General features: G+C 38.4%; 2 protein-coding genes across 2 annotated transcripts in view; one reads left to right on the top strand and one right to left on the bottom strand.

Annotated features, from left to right (window-relative positions):
* Positions 1 to 1,188: 1,188 nt before the first annotated feature.
* myct1a (myc target 1a) lies at positions 1,189 to 5,788 on the bottom strand. The gene is made up of 2 exons (XM_074685441.1): positions 5,433 to 5,788; positions 1,189 to 2,401 (listed from the first exon to the last, which is right to left on the bottom strand). Exons 1-2 carry the CDS (start codon positions 5,485 to 5,487, stop codon positions 1,854 to 1,856), a joined length of 603 nt encoding a protein of 200 aa, XP_074541542.1. The 5' UTR covers positions 5,488 to 5,788; the 3' UTR covers positions 1,189 to 1,853.
* Positions 5,789 to 14,730: 8,942 nt separating this feature from the next.
* The window catches only part of syne1a (spectrin repeat containing, nuclear envelope 1a), a 220,262-nt gene continuing 212,173 nt past the window's right edge, over positions 14,731 to 22,819 (top strand). The window contains exon 1 of the mRNA XM_074685622.1: positions 14,731 to 15,037. Within this exon, the coding sequence (XP_074541723.1) occupies positions 14,971 to 15,037 (67 nt within the window). The 5' untranslated portion in view covers positions 14,731 to 14,970. The remainder of the gene's footprint in view (positions 15,038 to 22,819) is intronic.

Below are 22,819 nucleotides of genomic sequence, written 5' to 3'. Positions count from 1 at the left end.
AACAGAATTAATTATAACAAAAAACAAACCAATAAAAATTATTTATTAGAAAAACAAAAAAATTACTCATAAAATCAGAATGAATTATAACAAAAAACAAACCAATAAAAAATATTAATTAGAAAAACAAAAAAAATACTCATAAAATCAGAATGAATTATAACAAAAAACAAACCAATAAAAAATTATTAGAAAAACAAAAGTAATTACCACAAAAAACAAACGAATAAATTACTCTGAAAAACCTGAGTTGTTTTTTTTTTTTCTACAAGTGAATGCAATACGCTTCCGTATACCTGTATTTATCATCATTAATATTTTTCATGATTTTACTAGTTAACTTAAATAATTTCCTCCAAACTTAACATTATTATTTCAGTCAATGACGTTTGGTTTTTATGTATTTGCCATACATTTTGACGCTGAACCCCTTGGTTAGGCTTTATTAATCACTTTTATATAATTTAATTCTTGTATTTTTTTTTTTTACATTTCTGTTATTAAGCGTTTTGTAAACTACTGTGTTTAAAGGTGCTATACATATAGTTATAATCATTATTATATATAAAGATAGAAATATCCTATATTCTATATGCACAGGCTTGCGTGTGAAAATATTTGACATTTAAAATCAGAGGTAACAGATTTACGCAAAGTGGGACAGAAAACAAAACACTCAAAAAAATATAAAAGGAAAGATAAAAAGAAGTGATAAATAATGGAGCAACATCAAAGGAGGTTGCTACTTTTGTCTAGAAGCTGCTGTTGTATATTTAACACAATCCTTCAACTAAAAAATTCCCAAAATTAATTACCTGTAAGACTAGAAACTTACCAATATTTCCAAAACTGCTGCTATTCCATAAAACAAACATTTTCATTAACCACAGTGTGCATGAATGGGTATTTTGTATAGTTTAGTACTGAACTGACACCAGCTTTGTAGTCTGTGTTGCATTAAATAGAGCATCAGTCTCAGTAAGAAGCTGTAGAAGATACAGTAGTCTTTATGCTACTATACTTAAAGTCAATTTACAGGAGTTAAAACCATAAAAACACACATTTTCTGTGAAAAAAAGAGCCTGTTGTGTTTTTGATTCTTGCTTTTATTGCATTAAGTTATGAGTGAAATCTCAGTGAATTACACTGAAAAATAAAAACACAAAAACAAGTCAACAAATGCCCAACTTTGGCTCGTCCTGTCGCTCTGTCACACTGTACATGCAAACACACACACGTCTCACACACATACACACACACACACACACACACACACACACACACACACACACACACACACACACACACACCACAGTCTTGTAAAAAAACATGTGAGGCAGCAGTTAAAACATCAAACTAAGTTGAGGCTGTCTCTGCTGTAGATTTATCAGGAACACATGCACAGTTTGGTTTATTGCAGGGAAGCATTGATGCTCTCCTTCCCTTAAAATACACACACACAGTCTCTCAGTCTTTGCATAGTTTCTGAGCAGGTTTGAAGTCTTTCCTGCTTTCTCTGGGATTTCTCTTGTATCTGTTCAACAAAGACTCTGTGCAAGCCTAAGTGTCTGTCACCACTAAAAACAGACTGTTCTTAAAGAGGAGTGATTCATACAAACACTGTCACATTTCTGAGGGTGTAGAGACATAACTTCATCTGTTTTAATGGTGAGAGGCAGGTATGCTTATGTCAGCGCCACATATATATATTAAGAAACAAAAAGACAGAGCTGAATTTGTATTTTTCAGAAGCTTGGTGTCTTTGTTAAACCTCCTGCAGCTTTTTGTGCTCGACTTAATCAGACGTAGTCCGTATCTTTGTGAACCCATTCAGCCGGTCTGTCTCGGTCCCGTCAGGTGCAGGTTTCCTGGTAGGCTCTGATGATGCTCTCGTAAGCTGGAGGCGGGGTCTGTGTGACGTTGGAGCCCCTCAGGCTGTTGTTCCCCCAGAAAGACTCGGGTCTGTTTGGCGTGGCGGCTTGCTGGGCCGGCGTTTGGGCAGATCCAGCTGACGTGGTCAGAGTGGGCGTGCGTGGCAGCGTGGTCTGGCTGCCTTCCTCTGCCTCTCTGGCGATTTGGCTGCACTGGAGGAGAGGGTGGAAGGTGGAGGCCCTGAAGCTGGATTTGTGCCCCAGTGGGTCGAAGTGGTCCGGGGAGGAGGTCTGGCGATGGAAGCTGAAAGCGGCGCTGACCAAACTGTTGTTGCTGCGTCGGTCGTAGCTGCTGTTGCGGTTGAAGCCGGGGCGGTTGCGGGGAGACTGGCGAGATTGGCGAGGAGGGCGGCGGGTGATGCTGGCAGAGCCCGCTCTGCGTCTGGACATCCAGGTCAAGACCACGTAAACCAGGGCCCCCAAGACCAGTCCAACCGCCATGGACACACAGAAGGCTATGATGAGAGGGACTGAGGGGACGGAAACACAGAAGGGTCAATTCAATCATTTCACTGGGTTTATACCTTTACACCTTTCACTTAATATGACTTAATATGAGCCACATTCACCTGAGCAGTCCAGACACATTTCTTATTCCAGGTTATTTAAAGAGAAAAATTAGCTCTGAATTGCTTAAAACAAATAAGAGAAAGTTTCTTATATTAAGACATTTTTCCAACTTTGAGGAACTTGACGGGCAATTTGTTTTTAATCCCATTGGCAGATTTTTTTTTTTTACTTGTTACAGAAAGTAAGACCTCATTTTTCACTTTAAAAAACTTGAATCAAGACATTTTTCTAGACTGATTTGGTGAATGTGGCTCATGTGGCACTTGATAAAATTTCAGTTTTTCACAGTATAAGTAAATGTTGTCTACAAGTAGCACTATGGGAGGCAAAAGTTTAATATTACACTGCAAAACACTGAAATCTTATGAAGTGCTTTTGTCTGATTTTCAGTGGAAAATGTCTTTTTAGACTCAATATGAGCCACATTCTCCTGAGCAGTCCAGAAACATGTCTGAAAGTCAAGTTATTCAAAAACAAAAATGAGGTCTGAATTATTGTAACAATAAAAAAAATCAATTTATGACGTTATTCTTGTTTCAAGCAAATTTCTCTTCTCTGTCAGGTGAACGTGGCTCACACCAAGTATAATGAGACAATTATTTTCTAAAAATAAGACAAAATACTTGATCAGTTTTTCATTTTTTTTGCAGTGCACCCAGGAAGCTGACACTTAAGCAATCGCTGCAAAAAACTGAAATCTTATCAATGTTTTTGACTTATTCCTAGAAAAAAAAGTTCTTTCAGACTTGATATGAGCTGTATTTACCTGAGCAGCCCAGACACATTTCTTATTTCAGGTTAGTTAAAGGGAAACATGAGGTCTGAATTACTTAAAACAAGGAAAAGAAATCTGCGATTGGGCGAAGAAAAAAAGTTTCTTATATTAAAACATTTTTCTAACTAAAGAAACATGCCAGGCAATTTTTTTTAAACCCCATTGGCAGATTTTTTTTTCTTGTTACAACAATTCAGAGCTCATTTTGTCTTTTAAATGACTTTAAATCAGACATTTTTCTGGACTGCTCAGGTGAATGTGGCTCCTGTGGCACCTGATAATATCTGCCAACAGAGAAAGACTAAAGTTTCTTGTATTTAGACATTATTCTAGCTTCAAGAAAAAAATAGAGAAAATTTTCTCTGGGTCCATTTGCAATTTTTTTGGTCGGTGCAGGCAGAAAACTAACACTTAAGAAAAAGCTGCAAAAAACGAACATCTTATTAAGGTTTTTTGTTAAATTTTTAGAAAAAAAATGTCTTTTTAGACTTAATATGAGCAGATTGACTGGACCAGTCCAGACACATTTCTTATTTCCAGTTATTTAAAGAGAAAAATGAGGTCAAATTGCTTGAAACAAATTTAAAAAATCTGCTTTTGTGGCAAGAGAAATGTTTCCTTTGTTAAGACATTATCCAAACTTTAAGAAACTTGAAACTTGAAACTGTTTTTAACCCCAAAAGCAGGTTTCTTTTATTTGTTTCAACCAATTCAGAGCTCATTTTGTCTTTAAATAACCTGAAATAAGAAATGTGTCTGGACTGCTCAGTTGAATTCAGCTCATATCAAGAATGAAAAAAAAATTTTTTTTCTTAAAAAATCTGGCAGCTTATTATGTGTTTTTTTTTCAGAAAAAAAATGCTTTATCATACTTAATCTGAGCCACATTCACTGGACCAGTCTAGAAAAATGTTTACACAAGTTATTAAAGCAAAATGAGGTCTAAAGTGCTGTAACAAGTTTAAAAAAATCTGCCAATAGAAGAAGAAAAATCTGCTCAAAAGTTTGCAAACAAACAAACAAAAATAAGACAAAAACAGTGATTTCAGATTTCAGATTTTTGCAGTGTTCGCTTAAGTGTCAGTTTTCTGTGTGCACTGCAAAAAATGAAGTGTGATCAAGTATTTTTGTCTTATTTTTAGTAAAAATTGTCTTATTATACTTGATCTGTGCCACATTCACCTCACAGAGAAATTTGCTCTAAAATTTGCTTGAATAATGACACAACTGGCAGATTTTTTTTTGCTTGTTTTAAGCAATTCAGATCTCATTTTTCTCTTTAAATAACCTGAAAAAAGACGTTTCTTTGGACTGCTCAGGTGAATGTGGCTCAGATTGAGTCTAAAAAGACATTTTCCACTGAAAATAAGACACAAACACTTGATAAGATTTCAGTTTTTGCAGTGTAGTTTTGCAAACACAGTACATCTTAACTTTATCCTCAGTAACTTTTCGCCTTTCTCCGTCTCCTGGGAACGAAGGGAACTCTAATTAGAATAAACGCCTGAAGCAAGACGACAAAAACCATCTGTTTATGACGAACAGAGGACTGCCAGCAGCTTCCTCCAAGACGGAGCCCGATGACAAAATAATAACAGGCTTTCCTTATTTTGTTTTTACCCCAGAGATTTTTTTTTAGGGGACAACAAACTGATAATTCCCCCTGAAAAAAAAAGCAATGACTTCTTGCTCGTTGCTTTTTTTGCCTCTGAGGAGCCTGCGCCAACAGCAGCGAGCACGAGAGGAGAGACAAAAACTGCTGGACGTCTGCCAGGGAAAACAAATCAATTTCCTTTCAATACGGCTCAGCATTAAAACGACCACTCTGCTACCAGCCCATTATTTCCACTGCTGTTTGCTCTAACTGCTGGAAAAAGGGAAAGAAGACACGGGTCACAGCCATCTGGAAATGACATTCAGAGAAACTTAGGCTCAGTAAACATGTCTGTGAGTTTTAGAGTGGATTTAAAGGGAGGGATGTGAAGAAATAAGCAGAGATATCTTCAAATATTCCAGTTGTTGGATGAAGAGATCTTCAGACAGGATGTAGGACCACGTACCGTGTCTGCAGCGGGAGGATTAAAGCTGGATTCCTGGGAGAAAACTGGAGCCAGTCAGAGAAACCACATGAAAAAGAGCAGAAATCAAAAACTCACCAGCATCAAAAGACTGAAGTATTTCCAGGAAGAGGTTTGTGTTGTTCTCAGCCATGTCTGCCTCTTTACAGAAGAAGAAGAAGAAGAAGACGGACTGATAGTTTATCAGTGACTCTCCTCCCCTCTCCTCCTGTCAGCTCCTCACGTCTCTCCTTCTTCTGATGGCTTTTCCTGTCCTCCTTTCCTCCCCTCTTTCCTCTTCTCCCACTTTCTCCCCTCTGGCCCTCTCCGTCAGTGCGTCTGTGGCTGCTCGCAGAGAAACGCAGCCCGGCGGTGCAGGGAGCTGGTGGCGAGCTCTGGCACTCGTCTTGTTTATGGAAGCGGAAAACTTCACTGTCACATTTCCTGCTTTTCTGCTTGAAATTAGCAACAGGAGGAGCTTATCTATCCAGGACAGAGATCCTGGAGGAGGGAGACGGGGTGTTGCTGGAATCACTTCCTCTCCCATCATTTCCTCCAGGTTGATTAATGTGAAGTTTGTCACCGCGGCGCAGAAAGACTTAGCACTTCAGCTCCTTCCAGAGGAAAGTCCACCGCACTCACCCTCCGATGTTTTTCTTCCTTTCACAAACGATAAATACTTCAATCCCTCTTCAGTTTCCCTCCACCACAGAGACCAGCTCTCCCATTAAAGTTTCCCCAGCAGCTCAGAGTCCCAGTCTGAAACCAGTGCTCTGCTGTGGTTAATGGGGTAATCATAACATCATATCATCATATCATCATAACATCATAACATCATATCATCATATCATCATATCACCATGACACTCTGAGGCTGAAAAATGCTCAGTCTGGTGAATATTTTCAGCTGCTTTGCTTCCAGCTGCTTTTTCTGGTCAGCTCAGTCTTTCCACCGTGTCTGCCAGTCGGTCTGCAGTTACTGTGTCATGCTCTTAAATTTTATTACTTTAGTTTTTTTTTATCCTTTTTTGTTTTTCCAAAACTTTTTATTGACTTTTTGTTACATAGAAACAACAAAACACGCAGAAAAAATCAGAGATGGCGCTGAATAAGGTATTTTATTGGTACTGACAGAATTCTGTCTGTTTTACTTATTCACGTTAAATCAAACTGTGCCATGATCCGGTACCTGAACACATCACATACTAGGCATGAACACAGCATTTCAGGTTTATATCAGAGCTGGGACGATATGCTATTTTCAAGATTCAATTCTGTTACAATTATTAGAGTGCTGATTCGATTTAAATTGCGATTCTTCCATATTTACAAATTTTGCAATTTTCTGTTTCTTTAACACCAGACCATGTGAAAAAGTTAAATGATGATAACGTCTACAGACCGTATCAGGAGACAGATTTTCCCATAAAATGCACATCACATAAGTCAAAGATAAACATTTTGCCCCCTGCTGGAGAAAAGTGGAAACTTTTTTGCAATCCGGTTTATAAACAAAGACTGAAATGAAGAATTCGAATAAAAAAAAAAAAAAAAATTGGATAAAGATTTTGATTTTGTCCAACAAAAAAATCATGTTATATTATTTTTTTTATTTTTTTCTAGTCCATATATTGATAAATAAATATGTTAAATAAAAAAAAACTTTGATATTTAATTATTAAATTATTTAATTATTTAATATTTATTAACAAAAAAACCCATAAAAGTACTGAAAACTGGTACCATTAAGTACCCATACGTACTGCCAGGTACCAGGCATTGGTACCGTATCATTTCATAATTGAAAGTTTCCCATCCCTAGACAAAATACAAACAATATGATACATACTAATTAGAGTAATAACAGGAATAGAAGCAATGCAAATAATAAATTATATTAAAATATTATAGAATTGGTACAAGTGAATATCTAAGTAAATTAATAATGGATGGAATTGATTAAGAGAAAAAAGGAAATGAACAACAATTAAAAGAAACAAAAAAGGGGAAAAATAATAATAATAATGATAATTATAATATTCAAGTTATCGGTCCGTCTGCTGTCTTCAACATCACTTTCAAATTTGTCTCAATAGGAAACAACGTCATCAAGAATCCCAGAGAAGACCAGCTTCTTTAGATACTTAAAGAAAAGATCTCACATCCAAACTTTCTTTAACCACAATACACCAAGGTTATAATAGTTAACTAAAACAAAACTAAAAAGGAAAACTACAATTTAAAATACATTGCAGTTAACTCAAACTAATAAAAACTAGAAAAGAAAACAAAAACAATAAGTAAACTAAAACTGTATCTTGTGTTCACAAACTAACTGAAACCAAACAAAATTATAGACAAAATGTTCTTAGTTATCGTTTTTGACAATTTTTTCCTAACCAATGTTTTTGACGACAGTTTTCAGCAGTTGTCAGCGCCGTACGGCACCATCACAGCAACATACTGGGACGTGCTTGTTTACTGCACTGACTGGCTGTGCTCTGTGCTCAGACCAAACGTAGAGGAGCAATAAATCAGAGCATCTGTAACAGTTTAATTTCATCTGAGTCTGACTTTAATGTTACAGAGTCCAAGTTTCTAATTATTGAAGCTCATATTATATTGTTTTATTTTATTTATGTTTTTATTATTTTTATATAATTTATGTTTATATTATTTTTATTTAATTTAGGTTGATATTTTTATATAATTTATGTTTACATTATTTTTATTAAATTTATGTTAACATATTTTTTATATATTTTATGTATATATTTTTTATATTAATTTATATTATTTTCTTGTGTTTAAGGCAGCAGCCAACAGTTCAGTATCAGCATTGACTGAGCAGTGAGCTCTCTGTTGAACTGGAAAATAAACAGGATGACAAAATATTTACTCTGAACTTTTTTAATCCTGCACCTGGTTAATAAGGTATGAAAAACTAAAACTAAACTAAAACTAAACTAAAACTAAACTAAAACTAAACCTTGTTGCAAAAATCAAAACTAAGTAAAAACTAGAATGCCCGCTCTAAAACTAGCTAAAACTAAAATATAATGACAAATCCAAAACTATTATAACCATGCAGCATACAGGAAGAAGCTGTGGGGCATTTCCACCTGATCAACATTAAGCGTCTGGCTCAACGAGCAGTAAAGGCCACAGAGGCTGTTTCTCCTGTCGAGAGATGAACTGTGGGTGGAGTTTGACCACACGGTGCCGTGGCAGCCTTCAGTCTAACTGTTTCCACACTTAAAAACCAGGATACTGAAGATCTGAGTGAACTCTCCGTGTTCCTCATGTTCCTCTGTCAGCACAGTTTTAATCCGCTCCATCCAAACCTGCAGGGTCATCAGCTCAGTCAGAGGAAGGACGCTGGTCGACCTGTTGGTTCGCTCCTAATGTGGACCAGCCCGTTAGCCCCGTCAGCTGTGGGTGGATGGTTTACTCCACCCTAACACCTAAAATTAACCTCAGCATTGATCCAGGCAGCCTGGTGAAATAAAGTAGATTCTTATTAAAGCTGAAACTTCCTGAGTTTATTTCACTGAGATCTTATCAAACTCAAACCTCCTCAGAGGCAGAAAATAGAGCCTGACGGGGTCGCTCCAACAAAGCCTGAACTTCCCCTGATTGTGGGCCCGGCTGTGAAACACGTCTACAATAACCAGCAAACACTTAATACCACGGTGTGTGGTTATTGTGTTATGGAGCCGTTAGAGCGTACTGGGCCAGTCAGTTCAGAGGTGAAGGAGGAAACGCTGAAGCCTCGTGGTCTGAGGTTATCGCTGTGTGGGAGAAACTCTGGGCGGTGTGTTACTGTGAGCGCTCAGTAATAACGTCAGGGTGTTTCAGAAAGAAGAGCGAGCTGGGGATGAAAAGCTGAATTATTTAGGGTTAAAAACTAAAACCACAGGGACAGCCACACGTCTGTTTTATTCCCTCTCCGTCCACTAGATGGAGTCATACTCCAACTTCCCAACATGAGAGCAGACCTTCTCCCAGCCTGTGTTTAAAATCAGCAGACCGGCCTGTTCTTTACGGTTTATCTGTTAGTGTCCCCCCTATCACAGAAATGATGGAAACTTAGCACCTTAAACATAACGAGCTAATTTCCCCACCTAACATGACACTCTAAGGGCCTGTGTCCATTGATGGCAGCATTCAAGACTTCAGTTTCACTTCGTTTTTCACTGGATCTTCCTGTTGCTTGGTCAGGAAAAGTGTTTGTGGGAAGGAAGGCCTTGGTTGCATGCATGTTATCACAGTATCTGCTGAACATTTTGAGCTAAAAACCCACATTCCTCTAAAGAATAACATTAGTTTAGTTAAATTTAGTTTAGTTTGACTTTATTTCTTTCCATTTAAAAAAATAAATCAACACATTAAAATATAAATCACAATCGTGAATAAAAATGAAAAAGAAAGAAGAAAAAATCTTTTTATATCTGCCCCTCCTCTCACAAAATATTCATTAAAAACTACAAAATTATAAAAAAGGTCACATCATGCTGTGTGCAGCTTTGTGAAACACAATGTGCAGTAACTTCTGACTCTTATTATATATAAACATTTTAGTCATAATTAGTAAAATTAAATTATTGTTATAATTATTATTCTTATTATCATGATTGTAATAAATATATTATCATTTTAAGTATTATTATTATTGTAATTTTTATTATAATTATTATGACTAATACTTTTTGACACTACTATTATAACTTTTTATGATAAAAATAATAATAGTAGTAGTAGTAGTAGTTGTAAATGATGATAAAACTAATAATAATACAAATTTTATTAATATTAAAAACTAATAATATTAGAAAAAAATTACTATTTTGTTATAATAATAATAATAATAATAATAATAATTATTATTATTATTATTATTATTATTATTATTATCATTATAATAATTATTATTAGTTTTGTTTAGAACTACTATTATAACTTTTTATACTAACAATTAGTAGTAGAAATAGTAATTAATGATAATAAAAAAAGTTAATAAAAATAATAATGATAATAAAAACAATAATTATAATTTTCTAATTATTATTATTATATTACTATTATTTAGAATGTTTATCATAATTTTCTAATTATTATTAGTAGTAGAAGTAGTTATAAATGATATTTAAAATAATGTTAGTAAGAATAATTTGTATAATGTATTATTATTTTTATTATATTATTATTATTAATATTATTATTATTATTATTATTATTATTATTATTATTATTATTATTATAATTAGATACCTGTGTTGAATGATCTCTGTAGACAGTTTACAGTATGTTAAAATGGTGAGTTTTAGTGTTTGGCAGATGTTAACGTACAGGTCTAAATTTCTAATAGAGGAAAGTGCTGACTGGGTCTGAGGCAGATTACCACCCGGCCTGTCTCGGCCTCAGCAGCTCTCTGCCTGTCCGTGATGAGATAAGGAAGTGGATCTGTGCATGGAAACGTCTTTGGTTACTATGAAAGATTTCCCATTGACCCCTGTGCTTTGTCTGCTCGGCGTGCTCCCCTCTGCTGCAGCAGCTCCCCCCCACCCCTCCGTCTCTTTCGCTGAATGCGTTTGGTGCTGCCAGGCTCCCGACGATAGAGGTCACCCCGAGCCGAGCCGGGTATGAAGGAAATGCAGGACTCAGCAGTCCGTCTCTGCTGCAGTGGAGGAGCCAATCCAGCTAAATCCCTCAGCGTAACGAGAGGAGTGAAATCCAGTCACGTATTCTGACCGAGGATTACAGAACCAGAGAGTTCATATGCTCATTAATTAGAGCAGAGTGAGGATTTGGATGCTTTGAGTGCTATGAAAAAAGTTAAGAGAGAAAATTTACAAAAATATAAAAAAAATTGAAGATTATTTATAGAAAATAATAATAATAATAATAAAAAATGAATCGGTCAAAACAAAATTAAAAATAATTATTATTATTATAATACAATTATTATTATTATTATTACTATTATTATTATTGTATAAAAGTTAAGTTAAAAAGTTAAGAGAAAATATGAAAAAAATTACAAAAATTGAAGATTATTTATAGAAAAAAAATAAAATTAATAAAAATAAAATAATTAAAAATGAATTAATAAAAACAAATTATTATTTATGATAATAATAACCATTATTGTTATTATTATTTTTGTTATTTTTTTCATATAAAAGTAAAGTTAAAAAGTTAAGACAGAAAATATACAAAAATGTACAAAAAATGAAGATTATTTATAGAAAGAAATTAAAATAAATGAAAATAAATTAATAAAAAATTATTATTGTTATTGATAATAATAATAATATAATAATAATTATTATATTATTATTATTATTATTATTATTTCATATTTATTTTATTATTTAATGAGAAAAAGGAAAATCTAACAAAGGATTTAAAACCTCCTCCCTCCTCATCTCTTACTCATCGTGTCAGACTGAATGGAAAACGCTCGTCATCTTATCTAAAGTTGTTTCTTCACCCTAACAGAGCTGAGGTTGGTGATCAATGATAATTTCTTAGCTTTTTTATTTCTGTGCCCACTTGTCTGTCCCTGACTTTATTGAACGAAGCTGTGACCAGCCCAGTCCAGACCAGTCCAGACCAGTCCAGCTCCCCTTTCAGCTCCTCTAAGAGCTCTCCTGAGATGATGATGAAAGGAGCGGAGTAATGGGATTACACATCGCGATAAGTGCTCAGAGCCTCGTGGGTCGTCACACCTCCTCCTGCTCCTTCAAGGAGGGCCATTGATCCGTTCAGGAGTGTGTGTGTGTGTGTGTGTGTGTGTGTGTGTGTATTAACAGCTGTGGGGAGCAGTTTTATTTGGCTGTTTTCTGATTCATGGTTTACTCACCGCTGACTGCTCGAGCAGCCTGAAGGTTTCCAGTCAGGTTTCCTTTCATTTCATTTTTTAAAGCAACAGAAAAACTCTCTCCTGAAGAGACGCTCAGGGTTTTGGTTTGTAAACCCAAACAAATCTCCCTTAATCCCAGCACGCTAAAGCAGGATGACATCATGACGGCGCTCTGTGAAGCTCGCTGGAAAGATGATGTCATGGGATAAATCCTGGACATGCTCAGTAATCTGTGAGTTATAGACAACAGTGAGCAGAGTGAGAAAAAAACAGGGTCAAAAATAATAAAATTCAACCTCTCTGTCCCAGTTTTTCTACATTTTATTAAAAAACAATAATTTATGTCTTTAACTGAGCTCATCATGTGGATGTGTTGGATTGGACGTTGCTCTGAAGTCATGATTTGATATGAATCACAAAGATGAACAGATGTTTAGCTTATCTTGCTACATTGTGTTTATAAAACAGTTGAATATCAAATTTTATTATCAATGCTTTTATTTTGACTGTTCCCTTTTTTCTCTTCCTGTCGCCTGTTTATATTTAAACTCATTTTCGCTCTCAGTTTCTCACCTGAGCTCTTCAGGTAGTTATTATCAACGTTTATAGTGAACGTGGTTTTATTTATTTATCTTTTTTTCTGTCAGAAGGCACACTGAAACGTCACAAGTAAAAAACTGTTTCCAGTCTAGTTATAATTGTGAGACTAAAGCTAAGACTAAAGTTTCTGTGAGAAACTCTCTGTATGTGTTGATTTTGGCGCCCCCTGTGGCCAAAGCAATATCTCTCCCATTTTTGCTGATTTTGTCTCAAATGAGTCCAACCAAATGTTTTACGGCAACGAAATCTCACCTGGTGCTTTCCTCCAGACTAAGATAGTAAAAACTATGAATATTTGCTGTGGAGAGCAAAACAACCAGGGTTTGATTTATTTATTTTTTTGCGGTGATTCGTCTCGTCTGACACTCAGCTCCTTTCAGCAGCTCCAGTCATTAATTATAACACGCCTAGCTCCTGTGACGTTTTGATGGTGATAGCTTTGTTTTCTGTTGACTGTCCTAAGTAGTGGGGCTGGGATGATATGCTAATATGCTATTCTCGACATTCAATTCTATTACAATTTTTAGGGTGCCAATTCAATTTAAATTGCGATTCTTCGATATATACAATTCTTAGTTTTCTTTTTTACACCAGTCCATGTTAAAAAATTAAATGATGATGATAATATCTACAGACTATTAGGAGCCATATTTTCCCATAAAATTAACATCATGTGAGTCAGAGAGAAACAATTCGCCCTCTGCTGGAGAAAAGTGGTATATTTTTTCCAATCCTGTTTATAAACAAAGACTGAAAAGAAGAATTTGAGTTTGAAAACGAAAGATTTTTTTTTTTACAAAGAATCCCGATTTTGATATTTTCAAACAAACAATCCTGATATTTTATTTTTGCTCTCACCCTAACAAAGTAGCCATCAGAGTTTGTCCTTTTTTCCCCACATCATTATTTTTTTGTTGTTTTGATTTGTATTGGTTTTGTGAGCATTTAGTGAAGACCTTCAAGCTTTGATTTTGAATTTATATATTCAATCAGGAAGATGCAGTTTCACATAGTTTCATAACAAAGCATGGATCGGACATGCTGCACAGAGAGTTTACAGCACACGCTTGTTTCCAACTCTTGTCTCATGTTGGGCTTTGAGTTACCAGAAGGTAAAAAGTTTACAGACTAACAGTCAAAAAAACCCAGTCAACCTAAACAACAACACTTTCGATAAACCAGGTCAAACTGGAAGTTAAAAACATGGCAGACTGAGAATGGTTAGCTCATAGACTTAAAAAAAAATGGACGTCATCTTGCTCAGCTTAAAGTGAGATCTCCACAAAAACTGCTCCCCCTGGTGGCTGGCTGCAGTATAGGTTTAAAAATCCATCTCCCCAGTCATTCCAGATGGGCTGTGGTCAAACTTTAAAAATTAATCCACCTGGTAGAAATGTTTCTCACGTCTGATTGTTGTGGTGATTTGAAGGTATCATTTGGCTGTCTGTATCCAAATCCCCTTTTTTTCTGAAAAGTTTTGTTTTCAGTAGTTATACAAGGTTAAAAATGAGGTTTTACGTCACGTTTAACGATGATTGACAGCTGACGTTCTGACATTAACATTAATTTGTGTTATTACATCATTTTAAAACAGGAAGTGGATTTCTCTTCTTTTAATATACAGTGAGAGAAATGTGCTTCAGCCGATCCTGATCTCCTCCTCTCTGTCTCCTCCTCTCTTTCACTTTCTCACCTGCTGACACACTCACTCACACACACCTATCTCTTACAGTGGGACCAGGTGGTGCAGGAAGAGACGTGTCTTCCCATTGGTCCCTCCGTCTGAGTGAGACAGAAGAGCCTCTGCCTCTGATTGGACAGCAGGTGGCAGTGCACGCAGACCAGGAAGATATCAGGTCTGCAGAGTGAGAGGCTGAGGCGCTGCGAGCATACACACACACACACACACAGACTCTCCACATACAGTATGCTCTTACATCATCATCATCATCATCATCATCATCGGGGGAGGAGCCTCTCAGAGTGTGAGGATTGCAGCCTGCTGCTGCAACAGGGATGACTTAAGAAGAGGAGCACACACATGAAGCGCCTCAGAGCGGATGGACCGCAGTCAGAGTGAGGCCGATCTGATCAGCTGACCACGGAATGACGGCGCCGCCAGGCTGACACGCAGGAGTCAGGACGTGACTTTACTGACCTCAGGACGGCGGCATGGCATCACCCAGGCACTACGGACACAGCGCTCGGGACATCGCCAACGTGATGCAGAAGCTGCAAGGTAGGCTTAAAGTGCTTACTCACACACACACACACACACACACACACACACACTGCTCCACCTCCAGCGCTCCTGGAGGTGACCCGGTGCTTGGCATGACTCAGCAGAAACAGCAGGAGATAGAGAGACTTACTGCTGCTGCAGAAACACTTCACAGGCAGGGTTTGCTTTCTGATTCAGACCCTGGGAGTCTGTGTGCGGTTTGTGCGGCGTGTTGACGTGTGTGTGTGTGTGTGTGACAAGGACGAAACTGCCTGAAATATGCAGAGTCACAGTCTGCAGGACCAGAGTCCTCCTGACACTCTCACAGCCAAATTAACTGATCATAACGAAGCTTCAGGTGCTTTCAAAGCTTCAGTTTCCCCTTCCTTCAGGTGACGTGTTTAACTCTGCAGAACATGACATAAAAAATACACACTTTGATCATTTTTGGGGAAGAAACAGACACAGGAAGTGAGGTTAAAATGTTTTTTGCACATGGCTCCTGCATGTTTCTGTGTGTGTGGACAGGGAGGCAGACAATAGTGAAGCTAATCCCTGGAGAAGCTGACAGGATGAAGTCTTTTCTCTGCTCTTAACTCTGCTGCAGAAGCAGAAACGTCTCCATCATATCCTCAGCAAACAGGACGTGCAGCTCGCTGTGATGTCTTTTAACTTTGGTGCATTCAAACCTCTGCTTTCACTCTTGCATGAATTTTCTGCAGACGTCAGCATATTCCCATTTTCCCTCCTCTAATCAAACGATGCAGGTTGTGTATTTTTTTGCACGTGAGCAGTTTCCAAAGTCTCCCCATGCAAACGCCGCACCACAGCAGATCAATGATGCTCGGAAAGTCAGGTGACGCCGGCGCTCCAATATGGCAGCTCCCTGTGTGGCTTCTGAGGTGGCAGTTTCTGTGAAAGCGGAGACCAGCATCAGCAGCCACGTGGCTCCTCTGCATCACTCCTGTGTGTGTGTGTGTGCGGTGTGTGTGTGCGGTGTGTGTGTGCAGGTGTGTGTACTCTCATTGATCTAATTTTAGCAGCAGCTCCTCTGGATCCGTCTGTGCTGCAAAGACAAAGTGAAGCATTAAAACGTAACGATGAGCCTGACGAGCTGTGATGCAGCGGCGTCAAAGGGAAAAAGCAGGAGTGATGGTGTGTGTGTGTGTGTGTGTGTGTGTGTGAGCATCAACATTTGTAAATGATGCACTTCAGTCCCCAGGGGGTCTTGTTCCTAAAATAGCGCCGTGACTGAGCCGTGCTGCTGGGGGCGTGTCCACAAACCTTTATCTCGCCGCAGCACGTCGTCTGTCAGCAGCTGTATTGTCTGCAGGCCGTCCTGCAGATAAGGCAGGTCTTGTTGCTGCTGTTATATCACAGATGGATGTGCGGTTTAGTGGAACATGAAGTCCCAAACATAGGCCGGTCTAACCACAGGCCCAGACTCTGATGCTGCATATTGAGTTACTCAGATAATTCCTGCCCAAAGCCTTGACGCGGTGTGAGCTCTAACTGTGTTTGCATTGATTTTCTTACATTATCCACATTTTTATTCATGTTTCCCTCTGAATGCTGCGCTCTGCTCCCAGGGCCTGATCACATTAGCTTGTTTACAGCGGCTGAGCGGGCTGGTTTGACGGGACGTCTTATTTGAAGTGTCTCCTGGGAGGTGAGGGCTGACCCTGTGAGGGTTTCATCGTGGTGAAGAATCAAAGAGGATCACTGACGTTTCATTAGTCTCTGAACATTAAACATAGTTCAACATAAGCAGGTGGTCCCTGTCTGTGGTTTCATGGTGTGTCTATACGCTGAGTCCCTGAAGACGTCTGTCAGTGAAATGAAATAAAAGGGTCTTCAACCTGTGGCTCTGGACCCTCATGTGGCCCTTTGACTCCTCTGCAGTGGCTCCTTGTAGCTTTAAAAATATTATTGAAATAAGGAATAGTTATTTTCTTCCAGAGGGTATTGATGATTAAAGACACTGACACTAAATAAAATCCTGAGTTAACATTTAGTTGAACTAAATCTTCATCCCATCTGTCAATAAAGCCTGCCACCGCTCTACTTCACCTCCTACAACATCAACAGCCCACCAACTTTCCATGCACCTGTGGCTAACCTCAAGTTTTACAGCCCTGGGAAGATAACTACATCTACAAAAAGACTCATCTGGAAGAAAATACAGATTTTAATTCTGTGTGGATGGATTCCCTTTAACTGACAACGTGCTGGATTAAAATATATGATTGAAATGTGGGAAGACATTAGCCAATGACAAAAATGATGTAATAAGTGATATTGTCAAAATATGCTATCAAATTTAAGTACTCTTTCACAAAAATGTCAAAATTTTTGCACATTTTGAAAATGTCAAACTGATTTTTTTAATATATTTTTAGATATTTCATGTTTTTTTTATTTTTTCAAATGTATAAATTCTAGACATTTTTTTCCAATAACTAACATTTTCTGAATTTTGAAAAAAAATCTTGAAATTTTTTTTTTAATACATTTTTTAAAATTTCAGGTTTTTTTTATTGCTAATTTATTAGTTTTTTCCATATTTTTAAAAATTTCAATAAATTTTAAAAAATGTCAAAATTTTTGCAAATGGTTAAACTATTTTATGTTTTTTTAAATTTTGTTAGACTTTTTTATATTATTTTTTGGAATTTTAAGAAATAATTGAACTTTCATTTTTTATACATTTTTTAAATTTAATTTTTCATTCTTTGAAAATTTTATTAATTTATTTTTTAACAATTTTTTTAAATTTTATTAAATTTGTAAAAAATGCCAACATTTTTTCAAATTTTTAACAATTCAAAATTATTTATTTTGCTTTTTTTATATTTCATGTTTTTTTGGAAATGTATTAAATGTATTTATTTAAATATTTGCAGATTTTTAAAGTTTTGTTTTGTTTTTTTCAAAATTTTGTTTAATTTTTGAATTTTTCTAAATTTTTACTTATTTTTGCTAATTTTTGAAATTACAAAATCTTTGGAACTTTCTGCAGATGTTTTGAATGTTAAAGTAAAAAATGTAAAAAAAAAAAAACTTTTTTTTTATATTATAATCTATTTTAGATTTTAATAGTGTTTTCATTTTTATTTCCTTTATTGTTTTCACTTTGAAGATAAAGTAGATCTTGTGGCTCCTGAAAGTAAAGGTTACAGACCTCTCTCCTGAGGTTTTCATGTCTGTGATGTATTAATGTCGTTGAAATGTTCAGAAACGTCTTTAACTGATGTTTTTTTATGGTAAAACTTGATCTGAATCCCTGGAGATTCCCGTATAGACAACCTTCAGTCTTTTTAGGCCTGACTCATTAACATATTTCACTCTTCATCTCTGGAGAAAACAATGTTCCTAAATTAACCACATTCAACAAATTGCCAGAAAGCATGAAATGAGCCCGGCTCCCTTTAGGCTCAATTTGGGAGCTGTTAGTAACCACTCAACGCGACATCACAACGATCCAAACTTTCGCCCCAGTTTTGGGTTTGTGTTGATCTCCTTTCAAGCGTCTCTTTTGGTGTACCTCTCTGTCACAGTGAAAAAACAGCAATTAGTGACGCCATATGGCGGAGAGCGGCGAGGCTGCTTTGAACACCTCCCAGCCTGAACTCCTCCATATGCTGAGGAATTCACCGTTTGTTGTTGCTCCTTAATGAGAGGAGAGACGCTCTGTTTCTCCTCTTTCCTCTCCTCACCTGTTCTCCTCAGCGTGGGCGGCGGAGGCGTACGCTCGCTCCGCCTGCGTCTCAGCGAGTCGGGAAGTGTGGTTGTGTTGGGAGCACCTGCTGCAGCTTTGTGTGTGGGCTGAGAGTAATCCTGAGCTGGCAGCCTGCGAGAGACGTTACAGACGGAGACCAAACGTGCAGCGTGCAGGTCGTCCTGGTGCTGTTTCCGTTTGAGAGGAGAAAAGGTGAATAAAAGGCGGACAGCAGCTCTGGAGGTCAGCCTGTCTGAGCTGAGGAGGAAAGGAGGGAGGAAAGGAGGGAAGGAGGCGACAGAGGGAGCGCACTCGCCACTTTTTAAGCTCCTGTTTCTGCGCGGCTGGCAAAGATCCTCAGGTTGGCACGGCGCCAGGCTGACATCCTGTTGCCAGGGGCGACATTATGGTTCGGCCGCCGCCAAGGAAGGCCCGAGCAGACGGTCACCTTGAGCCATGCCAGCCTCCTGTTTGGTTCTGACACCGCCATTTATCCTCGGCAGCTCTGGAAACCGCCGCTTCACACGGCGGCGTGCGCTCACACCCGCAGCCAGACACAGAAACAAACATTTGGTGTTAAAAATAACTGATACCTCTTTTTTTACCCGCTCACACCACCGGGAGTCAGCAGTTCAGCTGAGCGGCTGAACAGGCGCAGACGCAGTCGTCAAGGCCGTTTACACGGGGCTGTGGCGTCCGGCGTGGAGGAGGTGTGATTTATTCTGTTGTCTGGTTCAGCTCCGGCATCTTTGACAGAACAAGATGCTGGATAAAAAGCTGTGTGTGTGTGTGTGTGTGTGTGTGAGGCAGTGTGTGTGTGTTTCTCAGTGACAGCTCCCGTCACAGATCAGATTATATCTCCTCTGAGCTGACAGTTAGTGAGGATCTGAGTGACACATGATGGGATCAGGTCTCTGAGGGTCCATGTACCATGAGGAGGCTGGACTACGTCTCCACGCTCGTCATGAAGCCGCTGTGACAGAAACCGTAAAGTTCTGTTTTTTAACGGACAGAGAAATTAGGATTTAATCACTCCTTTCTGTCCGTTTCGCTGACCTGAAGCAGCCTCAGCAGCGTTTAATGAAAATCACACAGACTCATGAATAAACGCTGGATCTGCATAAATCTGTGTTGCAAACTGCTGCTGGCTCAGTTTATTCTGCAGAAAGCTGCAGGATCTGCAGGTGAAGGAGGAGGTGTTGATGACAGATGCTTCCTGGTTTTCATCATGTTGCTCAGTTTAAACAGACGTCTGCAGAAACATGAGAGTGAAGGAGGCGATAAATTAGCTTTGAATAAACATTTTGTGGTATTTTAGCTTATTATTAAAGTCTCTGTAGGGACTTTTTAAGTGGTCTTGGGGAATTCTCGCTCCAGTATTATCCTGGTAGCTCAAATGTGTAAGGTATCCATCCCTCATTACAAATATTTAAAAAAAATATAAAAGTTTTTGCAAATGTTAACATTTTTGATATTTTTTCATTTCTTTTTCAAATTACTGACATTTTTCAAATTTTAACAATTTCTTAAAATTTCATTTTCTTTTACATTTTTTTTTTAATTTCATTTTTTTAATTTTTTGCTTATTTATTAAATGTAATTTTTTAAAATTTATATTTGCAGGTTTTTAGAGTTTTGATTGTTTTTTTTAATTTTTTGTTAACTTTATGAATTTCCAAAATTTTTGCTAACTTTTGCTAATTGAGTACCCATACTGATTGCCAGGCACCGGGCATCAGTACCTCATGGTTTCAGATGTAAAAGGTTCCCATCCCCAGAGAAGAGAGATCCTGTTAAAACATGTCTGAAACAGAGAAAAGTAATGTTCCTGGTCTCATTCATTCATCTGCTTCCTAAACACACGCCCGCTCTGGCAAGGCTCAGGTCTTTCCCACAGTGGGTGATGGTGCTCATGGGAAACTGAGTCTTTATTGTGGAAAAACAGTTTCTGGCCAAATGAGCGTCTGCTATCAGCACCAAACAGATCGTCCTCTTAAGATGCATTTAGGTACTTAAACATGGTACTTTTTGGTTTTACATGAATCCGTACCCAGTACTTTTTACAAAATTCGGCTGGTACCTATAAAAGTACCTAATTTGGTACCAATCCCTGACTACGATACATCGTTTTTTCTCCCGCTCCTTAGAGGAACCAGAACCAATCGTTCTTAAGGTGGACTCAGTTTGGATACAATCAACTGAAACCAAAAGATTCAGAGCTCCCCCTGCTGGCTGGCTGAAGTATTAGCTGTATTAGCTTTAAACCCTAACTCCTCATTTCTCATGTCATCTCTAATCCACTTTTTTTTCTGGGGAACACTTTATTTCGTTTTATTTATATATTTTTGAATGTTTTTTTGCTTTCTTCTTTCTTGTGTTTCTGCTGTGGCTCTGAATTACCTATCAGGGATTAGTTAAGTACATTCTATTCTATTCTATTCTATTCTATTCTATTCCTGTCTAAAATACACTTTTAAAAAGGGTATTTAAGACATGTTTCAGTTAATATAGTTATTTTTTGATGCTGTTTTTATCCGGATATTTGTTTTTACAGATTAGTAAAATTTAAGTTGGTGATTTGAAGTTTAGAAGAGAAAATATGAGGAACTGATCGACAGCTCTATGATGGCTTCAGCCTCCTGCAGCGTCATTTTCTCAGAGGAGGAACCATCAGAGTTTATTTCAGTGTTGGTTAGCTCATGATCGTTGGTAAATAAAGTCTGTTACATCCATCAGCTCCATCACCGACTGTTTCCCTGACTCTGTCTCCAAACATCACCGTCTCTGACTCCGCCCGTCAGATTGAGGCTTCAGATTATTTTGATGGACGTACCGAACAATGTCCTGACAGATAAAACCCTGACACAGAGCCCGTGACCCCCGGACACATCCAGCCTCCGTCTGTTTTACTCTCAGTCTTATCTTTCACCCACAGACACCTCCGTCTCTTTTTTCACCTGTCACAATCAGGGAGCGGGCAGCGAGGAAATTCAGCCTGTGGCGCCGCGTTTAGCGCTCCAAGGTCTGAAATAGAGGTCAGATTGTGAGGCCCTGACCTCCACAGGGTCGGAGGGACAGATAAGGCGACGGTCGGAGAGGAAAGAGGAATTTCTGCTTCTTATTTTACTCAGTTTAAGCTGGGTTGGTTTTATCACAGAGGTGGTTTTTGACTTTTAATGCCGACCTGCTCAATCCACAGTCGTCTTCATCCACCCTCTGCTCTGTGGTCTGATGGAGACAAACGCTGCTTGTTTTGTGTGAAACCAGCGTTCTTGGTGTTTTGATGGGAACACAGGGTCCACTTGGCGGTTGCAGCAGGCGAGCGCAGCGCTGTATCTGTGAGTGTTATTTCCTGTTGTGCTGCAAACTGCTGCACGCTGACGTCTGTCCCCTGGAGCGGCTCCTCGCTCAGAGGCTTCCCGCTCGGTCCAGACACAAACACAAGCTGCCACCTGACACAACAAACCTGCTCCTCGGCTTTAATAATTCAGGAACGCTCAGCGAGGACGGCAGCGCTCAGTGTTTGGTCAGGAAATGAAGACAGACAGGTGACGGAGAGAAATGAGGTTTACAGGAAGAGGTCTCCAGCTGGACCTGGGTCTGTAGATGGTCCTGGTTCTGCTCCAGGCGGCGTCTTTCTTCCTCAGCAGAGAAAAGACGTGTAACTGAGTTTTTCCTGCAGCGACGTCGTGATTTATTCAGTGTGCTGACGCCGTCCTTTCACTTCACTCGTCCCCGTAATGTGCGGCACGCCACTGAACCTGGATAAAGAGCTTAGACTGTCTGACCCACTGCTGCACTCTCCACACACACACACACACACACACACACACACACACACACACACACACACACACACACACACACACACACACACACACACATTCATAGAGAGCGCTGCAGAGAAACATGGAGCAGATTTTTCCTCTCGAGCCAAATTGAGTCTTTCTAATGCTCTTAGTGTTTGTGATACGACCTCTGCTGCCTCCTGGGGATGGATGCTTTGTGTTCGCTCAGTGTGTGTGTGTTCAGTCTGTGTGTGTGTGTGAGTGTGTGTGTGGTGCTGAAGTGTGTTTTGTTTT

The sequence above is a fragment of the Halichoeres trimaculatus genome, unplaced genomic scaffold, assembly GCF_033239565.1.
Source record: "Halichoeres trimaculatus isolate MK-OKI-2021-1 unplaced genomic scaffold, fHalTri1.1 fHalTri1_scaffold_13, whole genome shotgun sequence".
NCBI classification, from domain to species: Eukaryota; Metazoa; Chordata; class Actinopteri; order Labriformes; family Labridae; genus Halichoeres; species Halichoeres trimaculatus.
Note: the sequence above shows the minus strand (reverse complement) of the source record. Positions and strands in the feature narration are given on the sequence as shown.